We start from the raw sequence: 12,402 nt of genomic DNA on the forward strand, positions 1-12,402 counted from the left end.
TAACTAGTAAGTTAGTCAATTTACGGGATGATGTTTAAATTAGCTAATTTAAGAAATTAGTCAATTAATGAGTTGGTTATTTCAGTGGACTCAGTACCCAAATGAATTTAATTATGGGTTGCTAAGTTAGTTCTTAACCTTACTTTGTAAATATTTTATTAAGGGATTTAGGGTGCGTTAACAGTACAAATTATCAGGCGGCACGTATATCGTGGTAAGGGTTTAATATGCTATGTGTGTAAATTACTTTTATCATGGTCTACATAAGATGTTAAGGGAGTGCCTAGGTATGGGACCGTGGATTTCTAATAGTGGGAGTCTTGAGATAGGGTCTCAGAGAAAACCACTAGGAGGCACCTAGAGCCTGAGATAGGTGCAGTGGACGAGCTTACATACATGTTGCACTTCATATTTATCTATGATGTCATGCTTAATAATTTACTACATTGCATATTACCTTTATTGAGTCCCATAACTCACCATTTTATTCCCACTAACTACACAGATAGCTCGAGGTCCGGTAAGAGGAATGTAGTGTATGTCGATGACCAACTAGATGACGAGAATGGAAATTCATGATTGGGATGTGGGTCTAGTGACTTGTAATTATTTTATGGTTGTGTTGAACATTGTCTGTATTTGTCAGTTGGACTTGTTTCTTTTAATGAGCACTTTGTGTGAGTAAGTTATGATATACCCTAATTGCAGCTTATTAATCTACTTATGAGACACAGGTCAAACTCAAGATTCGAGTGTCCTTCAGCTGCTTATGAGTCTTAGACTTTGAGTTCTCGATGGCCGAAGGTGGTGAAGCCTGGACCCCATCTAGGGCGCCCACCTTATTTTTATTCTCCTATTGTTAGGGCATAACAGGCCTCTGGAGTGGGACCTATTGACGTAACCTTGGGTTACAGTGACACCCGGTAGTGGGGACGAGGCGTCACATCCGGTTGATAAGAAATTCATCAAGAATAGAGATGATGTGTTAATTGAAGATCAGACAATTCAAGATATTGATAAGTCTGGAAAATCAATTCAGAATAGAGATGATTTGGTTGATTTAGAGATAGTTCCTCCGAATTTATTCAGGGTCAAGTTGAGGATGAGATTCAAATTGATTCATCTAGTATAAATGCTCCAACACAGGTTGGTAATGATGATCATGTTGAGACACCAACTACCGAGAACCTTCATCCAGTTAGAAGATCCATGAGAGATCGAAGACCATCTACGAGATACGATCCTAGTGAGTATGCGTTACTTACTGAAAGGGAAGAACCTAAAAGCTTTGATGAAGCTTTGGAAGATGAACACAAGGAAGAGTAGTGGAAAGCCATAGAAGATGAGATGGATTCTTTGTACAAGAACCACACGTTCGAGTTAGTAAAGTTGTCTAAGGAAAAAATGGTTTTGCAAAACAAATGGGTTTATAGGATTAACCATGAAGAACATAGTTTGCTACCTCGGTATAAGGCTAAACTAGTTGTTAATGGATTTAGTCAGAAGAAGTGAGTTGATTTCGATGAGATTTTTTCCTCTACTGTGAGGATGTCTTCCATTTGCGTTGTTCTTGGTTTAACTGCTAGTCTTGATTTAAAGGTTGAGCAAATGGATGTAAAGATAGCCTTTCTTCATGATAATTTGGAGGAAGAGATTTACATGGTATAACCAAAAAGCTTTGTTAAGGAGGAAAGAAAGGATTATGTGTGTCATTTGAAGAAAAGTCTTTATGGGTTGAAACAAGCACAGAGGCAATGGTATAAGAAGTTTGAATCAGTTATGGGGGAGTAAGGGTATAAGAAGACCACTTCAGACCATTATGTGTTTGTGCAAAAGTTATTTGACGATGATTTTATCATCTTGTTGCTCTATGTTGATGATGATATGTTGATTGTGGGAAAGAACTTAGTCAAAATTGTGTAGTTGAAGAAACAACTCAGTAAGTCTTTTGCTATGAAGGATTTGGGACCTACAAAACAAATTCTTGGTATAAGAATTGTTCGAGATCGAAAAGAAAAGACATTATCTTTGTCACATCAGAAGTACATAGAAAAGGTGCTTTAGAGGTTTCATATGGATAAATCTAAAGTTTTTAGCTCTCCTCTTGCTACAAACTTTAGATTGAGTAGTCAACAAAGTCTTACTACAGATTTAGAGAAAGATGACATAAAATGAGTTCAGTATGCTTCAGCAGTAGGGAGTTTGATGTACGCCATGGTGTGTATAAGACCATACATAGCTCATGTAGTTGGTACAATTAGTCATTTTCTTTCTAGTTCGGGAAGAGAGCATTAGAATGCCGTTAAATGGATTTTGAGATATCTGTGTGGGACATCTAGGTTAGGTCTCACCTTTGGGGGTGAAAAACCATTATTGGTATGTTACATTAATGTTGATATGGCCGGAGATGTTGATTCTCAAAAATTTATTTTAGGGTATTTGGTAAAATTTGCAAGTGGAGTTGTGGCATGGCAATCCAGGTTACAAAAGTGTGTTGCACTTTTGACTACTGAGGCAAAATTCATTGCAGTTACAGAGGGATGCAAAGAGTTGTTATAGATGAAGAAATATCTTCAGGAGCTCGGTTTCCAGCAGGATCGTTATGTATTATTTTGTGATAGTTATAGCGCTATTCATTTTGGTAAGAATCCGACATTTCATTCAAAGTCAAAACATATTGATGTTTGATATCATTGGATACGTGATGTTTTAAATACCAAAGCTTTGGAACTTGAAAAAGTTCACACAGATGATAATTGAGCTAATATGTTGACAAAAGCATTACCTAGGGAGAAACTTGAGACTTGTCGATCAATTGCTGGGATGGCGATCTCCTTCAACTGGTTGTGAATGGGGAGATTTGTTGGGTCGATTTTCCTTTCGAGTTGGAGGATGGCCCGATAATGATTGGGGCATTTCATAAAAGAATTACTCAATTTTTTTTTCTAATATCTTTATTTCACAGAATTAGAATACACTTAATGAATTAGGGTTTTTTTTTAGCCTTTTAAAGTATAAAATTCATGCATAACATGTGCGGAAAATGGAAGAGAATAACAGAAGAAAAATGGCAAACTTCTGGGAGAAATTTAGATTTTCGTTCTTGCTTATGCAACTGTGATCAAACAATTGATTAAATGGTTGTTTGTGATATGATTGATCTAAATTATGAGGGTATTTTCGAGACTCCTTGTTCTAGGATCTGGACAGTGGAGATTTGATTTGGTGGCTAGAATCCTTGAGATTTGAGCCGTTTTCATTTTGATTTGTGGTTTGCCTCGGATTTTTATTTTTGCTTGTGCAACGGTGACCATAAAGGCGATCAGACGGTCTATTTTGGTCTAATCAAGTAGAAATTTGGAATGTACATTGTGGACTTTTGTTTCTAAGATCTGGTCAATGGAGATTTGTTTTAGAGGCTGAGATTCTTGGGAATCGAGTCGTCTTCGTATTGCTTTCTGGTTTAGTCTGTTCTTTATTATCACTTTAGTTATTTTATTGATTTGAGATAAGATTGATTCTGTTTTGTCTTTTGCTTCTTGTGACTATTTAGAGAATTTTGTAATCTGAATTTGATAATATTAATAGAGCTTTTAGATGGACTTCGATCTTGTAGTTTTTTACTCCTCAGATTGAGGGAGTTTTCATGTAAACTAGTTATCTCCTTGACTTTTGTGAATTTACTTGATATTTGGGTAGTTATTTTATTTCTTCATAGATTTTCACAAAAAGGGAGTTGGTATATTGGTCCCAACAACAGCTTCTCACGGACTGAGGCTTGAGGCAAAGCTATCATGCAACCATCAAGGGAGACTTTGTCTGGTCCTATTCTTTCATGCCTGTGGGATAGTTCATAATTGCAGTTTTACCCCATCTAGGCAAACTGAACACAGCCCATCTATTAGTTTACGGGGCTCAAGTGCTATTCAGTCACGAAAGAGGCCCAAGCAGAAGCCACATCTAATCACATTAGTCCTGGCAGAGGCCCAGGCCCATCTAATCACACCAGTTCTGGCGGAGGCCCAGGCCCAGCTCAAGAGCCCAAGCCTAAGCCGAGAAAGTGAATGTCAGTCACGCGCGGATGTTGAATGTGGACACGCACGCACCGGGCCTGATTCGGCCAGCTGGCTGGGGCTGGGAACAGCTTCTTGTTGGGAGTTACGAGCATTTAAACGACAAAGTGGACGTCCTTTTTCCCCATTCGTCGCGTCGACAGCTTTGAATTCAATTAGACGTCACCGAATCCACCCCCTTTTCTGTACTCAACTCTAATTATAACAATAATTTTGTACAGTGCAAATGCAAACGAGGCTTTATATAATTAATTAATTATATAGTATGAATAATATAACATTATTAAAATATATTGAGGTACCAAAAGTAACATGCTTACTAAAATTAAGATGTGCATAATAAAAATATTACTAAGAAATTAAGCTTAAGAGCAACTCCAATGGGAGTTGTCATATGGGGTGTCATTTCTGTAATTGTCAAAATGACACATCAGATCAGAAAATTCTTACTCTAACAATAGTGACATATGGGGCCGTAAAATGACAATAATTTTCTTGTGGTGTCATTTTTTCAACTCCTGAAATAAGAAAAATGGAGATGTTGCATTTGTCAATAGTAAAATCTAACGGCTATTTTTCAATTTCTATAAATTCATATATAACCTGAAATAGGGGTTTAGCAAGCAAGGCCAGACGAAATGAGAGAGCCAGAGAAGTAACGAGCAACGGAAGGTCAGAGGAGCGAGCAGGCGAGGGCGAGGCAATGAGCAACAGAGCAAGAAGAGTTGAGAGTAGCAGTGAGCAAGGGCAAGGCAACAATCAAGAAGGAATGATCGAGCAAGGGTGAGGGTGAAACGATGATCGACGAGAGTGAACCGTGAAGGTAAGTGAGGGAGAGTCATCGAGATGGATGTAAAAGAGAGGCATAAAAGAGGAAGGAAGGTTCTGAATCCGCAAGTTAAAATCAATTATATATATAATTATTTTTATTTTAATTAATTATTAGAATTTAAATTGATTATTTTATGTTAGAATTATATATTTTGATTTTAATTTAAAATAAGTATTTTAGTATTAAACACGGGTTTTGATTTGAGATTTGAAATTTAAAATTTTAATTATATTTTTTATTAAATTATTAAAATAACACTCTTATTTTGACAAGATGTATAATTAAGGGGTATCATAATATTATTTAAAATTACAAATAAATAATTTAACACTCAAAATGACAACTCCTTTGAAGATGCTTAGTACGAGAAGGGTGAAATGGTGGGAGGAGATGGGCAAATGTTTGTACCACCATTGGATGCATTAAATGGCTGTACACCCTTCGACAACATTAGTGAAAGGAAAGGGAAGGGATTACCCAATATGTACTGTTGATTTAACGCAGCATCAACGAGAAGTGTTCCACTCAATCACACAAAAGAAGAAAAAGAAATCACACGCCATTTCATTAAAACAAAACCCAATTTTATTTTCTTGTATTATATAATGTCATTTATTAACTATCATATTCCAAAGAAATCTATCAAGACTAGTTGATACTTGTGAACTTGCTATCGTTATATATTTTAGATCATTGTGATGATTTTTTTTTTTTTGATTAACTTGCGATGTCTGAGTTTTACTCTACTAATTCGTAGAAACGAATGACTTTTCTTTCGATGCACTATTAATGTAAATCTAGATGCAGATATAATTTATATATATTTAGAGTTAGACCTTTGACGTAATTTATGTAGAATTTATCTTTCAGTCTTATTATTATCTTTTAATAATAATTTTACTTTTTAATAATAATTTTACTTTTTAATTCATTGCATTCATTTGAATTCCTTTTATCCGTGCTCCACTTGCTATACCATGTCTATAGCGCTATTATAATGAAATTTTAAGAAATCATGCTAGATGTACATTCATTTTGTATATTTTGGGCTATATAAGGGGGTATTATGATCAAAATACCCTGTGCCTCATGAAGGACTTTTTTATCATTAATATACCTTTATGTAGATCAAGGTGTACACAAAGGTATACCAACAACATTTTCCAATTTTAAGTTTTTATAAGCGGATGCACGGGATAGGTCACTGACCAGGGCACGTGCAGAGGAAGGGCGATGTCCACGTGGCGAGAGACTATAGGCCAGAGGCGGGGAGTCGGGTGTGGCAGAATGGAAATTAGTCGGGGAAAAGGGCATGCCCAAAGGAGAAATGAAATTGCGGGAAAACCCAAAACCCAGGCCAGCCAGCTTTCCCTTACGCTGGCGGAATTCAATGCCATGGCGGATTCACAATTAAAAGTTCGTTGGGGTAGTTGCATCGCCCACCTCCCCCCCCCCCCCTCTCTCTCTCGCCCATACGCCCCCCTTTGTCTCTCTCTCTCTCGCCCATACGTAAACACCCTTTAAATTCTCACGTCCCCCCTTGCCGTCAAGCCATCATTCTCTCTAAATCTCTCTCTTTCCCTCCCTCCCTCCCCATTCGTAAGAGCTCTGTTCCTTTTTCTTCCACTCTTTGTTCCTTCTGGCTCATCTTCATTTTCTCCTTCCAGGCGTATATATTTCTGGGTTTTGATTTAGTTTGCCAAGAAAAATGGTGGGCGATGGGAAACCGAACGCTCAAGGGGAACCCGCCTCTTCTGCTTCTGCTGAGCAAAGAAGCAGCAGCAATAATCTGCCCAATTTTCTGTTATCAGTTAGGCTCAAATACGTGAAGCTTGGCTACCATTACTTGATCTCTCACGCCATGTACCTCTTCCTCATTCCCCTTCTCGGGCTTGTTTCTGTCCATCTCTCTACTCTCGGAGTTGAAGATTTTCTCCATCTATGGAACCAGCTCAAGTTCAATCTTGTCACAGTCATTCTCTGCTCAGCTTTAATGGTTTTCCTAGCCACCCTTTACTTCATGAGCCGCCCAAGAAAGGTTTACTTGGTGGATTTCGCCTGTTACAAGCCCGAGCCAGCTCGAACGTGCACCCGAGAGATCTTCATGGAGAGATCAGCACTGGCCGGGACCTTCACTGAAGAGAATTTAGCCTTCCAGAAGAAGATATTGGAGAGGTCCGGATTGGGGCAAAAGACCTACTTCCCTGAAGCAATTCTGAGAGTGCCCCCAAATCCGTGCATGGCCGAGGCAAGGAACGAGGCGGAGATGGTGATGTTTGGGGCCATCGACGAGCTGCTAGCGAAGACTGGGGTGAAAGCCAAGGATATCGGCATCCTAATCGTGAATTGCAGCTTGTTCAATCCGACTCCATCGCTTTCTGCCATGATTGTAAACCATTACAAACTTAGAGGGAACATTCGGAGCTATAATCTTGGTGGGATGGGCTGCAGTGCGGGCCTAATTTCCATTGATCTTGGGAAGCAGCTCTTACAGGTTTGTCAATTAATTAGTGCTCTCTTTGCTTTGGTTGATGCTCTATTTCATTGTTGGCTCCGTTGAGGTCAGCATTTCTGCACGTTGCATGCCTAACAGTCACTCTATGGATTGATGTTTTGAGATGGGTAGTTGATAATGAGATTTTTCTATCTTGTGGTCTTAGGGCATTGGATAACTAGTAGTTAGCTGATTATCTCGTGTCCTAAACACCTCCCATTCGCTTGTGGTGTTTAGCCCACTGGATAAGTAGCATTATTAGCTACCCCATTGAACAACCCATTCTTGTGTGCAACAGGTGCATCCAAACTCCTATGCCTTGGTGGTGAGCATGGAGAACATCACCCTCAACTGGTACTTTGGCAACAACAGGTCCATGCTGGTCTCAAACTGCCTCTTCCGGATGGGCGGCGCCGCCATCCTGCTCTCGAATCGGTCTGCCGATCGCCGCCGCTCCAAGTACCAGCTCATCCACACGGTGAGAACCCACAAGGGAGCTGATGACAAGTGCTACAGCTGTGTGTTCCAGGAGGAAGATGAAACCAAGAGAATTGGAGTTGCCCTGTCAAAAGACCTAATGGCTGTGGCTGGAGAGGCCTTGAAAACAAACATCACAACACTTGGCCCGTTGGTTCTTCCAATGTCAGAACAGCTCCTATTCTTTGCTACTTTGGTGGCAAGGAAGGTGCTGAAGATGAAGATTAAGCCTTACATTCCGGATTTCAAGCTGGCTTTCGAGCATTTCTGCATCCATGCCGGTGGCAGAGCAGTGCTCGATGAGCTCGAAAAGAACCTTGATCTCTCCGAATGGCACATGGAGCCTTCAAGAATGACTCTTTTCAGGTTCGGGAACACTTCCAGCAGCTCATTGTGGTATGAATTGGCTTATACTGAGGCTAAGGGAAGGATTAGGAAAGGTGACCGAACTTGGCAGATTGCTTTTGGTTCAGGATTTAAGTGCAACAGCGCTGTTTGGCGCGCGCTGAGGACGATTAATCCGGCCAAGGAGAAGAACCCTTGGATGGATGAGATTCACGAGTTCCCAGTTCATGTGCCCAAAGTAGCACAGATTGTTTCTTGAACATTTTCGTATTCTTCCGGGAGGGTCTAATCATATTTCTCTACAGAAAAAAAAAAAAATGATTGTTTGTGGGATATAGTCTTGAGAGGAATTAGTCCTAATTGAAATGTCAATCCCTTCTGCTGGAATTTGTTCTCTCTGTATGTTGATCATTTGAATGTACTAAATATACACGGGATTTGTCCATTGATCCAATGTTTATTCTCCAATGCCTCTCTGTTCATCACTGAAACCTTAGGTTTTTGATCAATGTTTGACGTCTCTTATCATTGTTAGAAGGATTAAAACCCAAAGCAATTAGCCATAATTCTAAATTTTTAAGATCTTTTTGGCAACCATGTTCCAAACTATAGCTTTTTAATGGAGTTGATTACTCGGTTCGCATAAACTTGAAGATAGCATTTTTCCTTGTGTCATCTCATTATAAGCAGAATCACTAGGAATTCTCCAAATTTGTTCTTATTCTTTCCCTGAAAATAACCAAGAAACTAGAGAAAGTTAGTGACTTGTGAGGAGGAGGGCCATTGGGGCACTAAAATCCTGCAATGGAGAAGATTGAACCAGCTGGTATTTCTTTGATGGGGAAGAAATCGAAACCAAGTTCTAGAAGAAAAGGCACCGAAAGCTGACAGCTTTTGCGTAAACTAAATGCACCGGGTCCTTTTGAATAATCCTTTCTTTAAATGTTAGGAAAGAAGCTGCAAATTGGGGACAGCTTCTCAGGGACTGAGGCTTGAGGCAAAGCTGTCATGCAACCATTCAAGGAGACTTTGTCTGGTTCTATTCTTTCATGCTTGTGGGATAATTCATAATTGCATTTTGACCCCATCTAGGGAAACTGAACACATCCCATCTATTAGTTTACGGGGCTCAAGTGCTATTCAGTCATGAAAGAGGGGCGAAACAGAAATTCTCCCTAGTTCATACTGCATGCTGATATGGCTGATTTCCGAAGACTGGAAGAGTTAAAATAAGAGGGAACTCAGTTTTTTCTCCATTTGGGTCATCAAAGCTGAGAATTTTCTTGTCAAGAAAAGAAAATATTGTTGCTCTGTAGTTGAACAGTTCAACCAGTGAAGAAATTATATATATGTCAACAAACTGTGTCCAGCTTTGGCCTCTGCGGTTAGGTGGGCGGTTTCCTCCTGTCCTCCAAGTTGCCGTCTGGTGGGGCAATCAAAACTGGCCCTCTTAATTGATATCTTCAATTCAATTGTTAAACAATAAGTTTACTTCGCCTCTCTGTGCTATCCCACTCCCACAAGTAGTTTCGAGTTGACTGAGTTCTTGAAACTCCAACGAGTCCACCGGCAATGGTCGCCGGCCTACTGCTTTGGGTAGTAGCATAGAAATTATAATATTATATTTATGTCTATCTTCGACCTTATGGGGAGATCGATGCACATGACCACAGATTGTGCAGACATAATTAATTGTTATTCATTTGATGATATGAACAGTGGCGTGAACTCATTGATGAAGGTTAAGTCAAAGTGATAAAACAGTTGGCAGTTCAACGATGTCGAGGAAAGAAGGCTTGTGAAATAAGTAGGAGATGAAGTGCAAGCATTCATATATATATATATATATATATGTACACCCCCCTCCCTCCCCACATATATGATTGATAAATCAAGTATACCTGGTGGTTAAGAATATCATCAATAAATATTAATCCACATGCATGCACACCAATCTTGATTGTGACCCCTTTTTCGCCCTTAATCAATTACTCAACCAAAAAATAAAAATAAAAATGGAACAAAAGTCGATATTTTTCTGCAATAACTATTATATATGAGTTTTTTTTTTTTTTCATAAGACTAGTCAAAGTAAATTAATTAGGAGAGAGTTTCAAGTTGCTCTCAATTGAAGTTGCTTTTCTATTAAGATATGAATAAATATTGATTAACTTAAGTTGTTATCTCAACATTTAATGATTTGTTCGCGGTTGAATAATACAGATAAACAATGCAATCAAATAAGTTTGAGATTAGATGATGGGGAGTTCTCCATCTTAATTATATAAGCTGTCCCAAAATATATACTTGCTCCTGGAGTACGTTTAGTCAACCTGAAACTATGGCATAGACAAGTTTTCTTATTTTATGGTTTCGAAATAATCTATAACTGGGACGCAAATTACTTGACATCTTATCTTATAATTTTGATATATTTTCTTTCTGGGTATTTTCATCCATCTCGGAGGGTTGATGATTTTTCTGTACACGCTACTAATCACATAGTTTCTTCTTGTAAAATTGAAGTAAAACCCTTGTGCAACAAAATAATATTAGAAGGCATAAACCAAAACTAGCTTAGCTTAGACGTGACCCCCAAAATTCTCTTGGAAACCCTCTCAACCAAATCGTGTGTCCAAATCATGAAAACCTTAATAATTGTTGATTGCTATAGGAATCAGAATCTGACAAGGATGGATACTGAACAACTACTGTGTTTTTTTATGAAAATAAGAAATGGCATCTTTTGATCTTTTTAAGTAAAATGATAATAGTTAGTATTATTATCAATACCCGAAAGTTAATATATACCATTTAAGGTGACAGTAGTAGAGTGAGTTTGAAGTTGTGGGTCTAATTCGAATGAATTATCGATTATGCTAATAACAAGATTTCAAATGAGTCCTACTACAAAATATATAGTGTTTTGACGAAATAATTTTGAGATAATTTTATTTTGTTAAAGAAAAAAAAAATATAACTTGTACTTCTAGTATGCCATGCAGATGAGCAACATCACATGCCAAAATTCAGCTAAAGAAGCATGTATTTAAAAATACAAATTGTCAAAATTATCTCGAGTTACTTTTTTACTTATCTATAAAAGGAAAAAAGATAAGAAATTCTTAGCAACTAGAGATAAAAATTTGACGACTTCTTCGTCGGCATAGAAATAAATTAAAAAAAAAAAACATGTTTCCTTGACAAAAAAAATCTCATGAAAGTAATGCTTTCAAACTTCTATTCTTAGTTTACTTCTGAAAACAAGAAACGAAAGAAGAAAGTGTTTAATCCTTCACGGAAATGTTGTAGTTGAAACTAGTGTTCTAAACTGAACAGGCCCAATTCCTTCTGAAATGGATGAATTTGGGCCAGGAGTAGCCCATGTATGGCCAAACAGTCCGGAGCATCGGACCACCATACTCAAACAGGAACAGAAAGAATCGGAGCTCAGATTTTGAAATTAGGCCTTGCAGGTGGCCCAGCCCAACTAACTGGACAGAGACCGTGCACGTGACATTCATTGTCCTTGTTGGGCCTACCACGTGTTCTGAAATATTATCCACCCATTATCTTCCTGTCAGTCCCCACAGCCAAAATACGATCTCACTCAGTTGTCCGTTTTGCCACCACACACACCATTCCAAAAAACCTTTTTGGAATATTAATATAAAATAAAGTTTCGTTCAAGCACTCGTGACGCATCGTTGTCAATGAGATTAGCCACTGCTTAGCTCAATCTTATGGTTGATTTTTCTCAAGAAAAGTTTCAACAACATCCAAATCAAACACGTTGAAGAATGTTACAATGGAGTCCAATTAAATGCCATGCTCAATAATTAACATTTTTTTTTTTTTTCTTTCGTCCTAATCATATCAAGCCAAGTTCTGTAAGATAACCCGTTTTTACTTTTTAACTTAGACACAAGAGAATACGAAAGTGTTACGTGCAGTGTACTTTGGGTTTATGCATTCGACTTCATTACTGTGATTAAAGTATATGTATAATTTTGCTTTAAATAGACCTAATTGATTCGTGGGAATGGAACCAACCATGTGGAGATGAAATGAAACTTAACTAAGTTTGGGGTGGCGATAAGCTAACTTTGGTGGTTCGTAAATCCAGAGACTACAATAATGATAAATAAAAACAAGCAACCAGCAAGCAGCCACGACATGAA

At 38.3% G+C, this 12,402-nt stretch overlaps 1 protein-coding gene across 1 annotated transcript; it reads left to right on the plus strand.

Annotated features, from left to right (window-relative positions):
* The first annotated feature begins 6,403 nt into the window (after nt 1–6,403).
* Nucleotides 6,404–8,675, plus strand: LOC127800652 (3-ketoacyl-CoA synthase 11-like). The gene is made up of 2 exons (XM_052335392.1): nt 6,404–7,399; nt 7,698–8,675. The coding sequence occupies exons 1-2, from the start codon at nt 6,614–6,616 to the stop codon at nt 8,478–8,480; spliced, it is 1,569 nt and encodes a 522-aa protein (XP_052191352.1). The 5' UTR covers nt 6,404–6,613; the 3' UTR covers nt 8,481–8,675.
* Nucleotides 8,676–12,402: the final 3,727 nt, after the last annotated feature.

Source organism: Diospyros lotus, chromosome 4, assembly GCF_014633365.1.
Source record: "Diospyros lotus cultivar Yz01 chromosome 4, ASM1463336v1, whole genome shotgun sequence".
NCBI lineage: Eukaryota > Viridiplantae > Streptophyta > Magnoliopsida > Ericales > Ebenaceae > Diospyros > Diospyros lotus.

Coding starts and splice junctions, on each gene's coding strand:
- LOC127800652 (XM_052335392.1), top strand. CDS start 6,614: ATGGTGGGCGATGGGAAACCGAACGCTCAAGGGGAACCCGCCTCTTCT. Junction 7,400..7,697: donor TTGGGAAGCAGCTCTTACAG/GTTTGTCAATTA, acceptor TGTGTGCAACAG/GTGCATCCAAACTCCTATGC.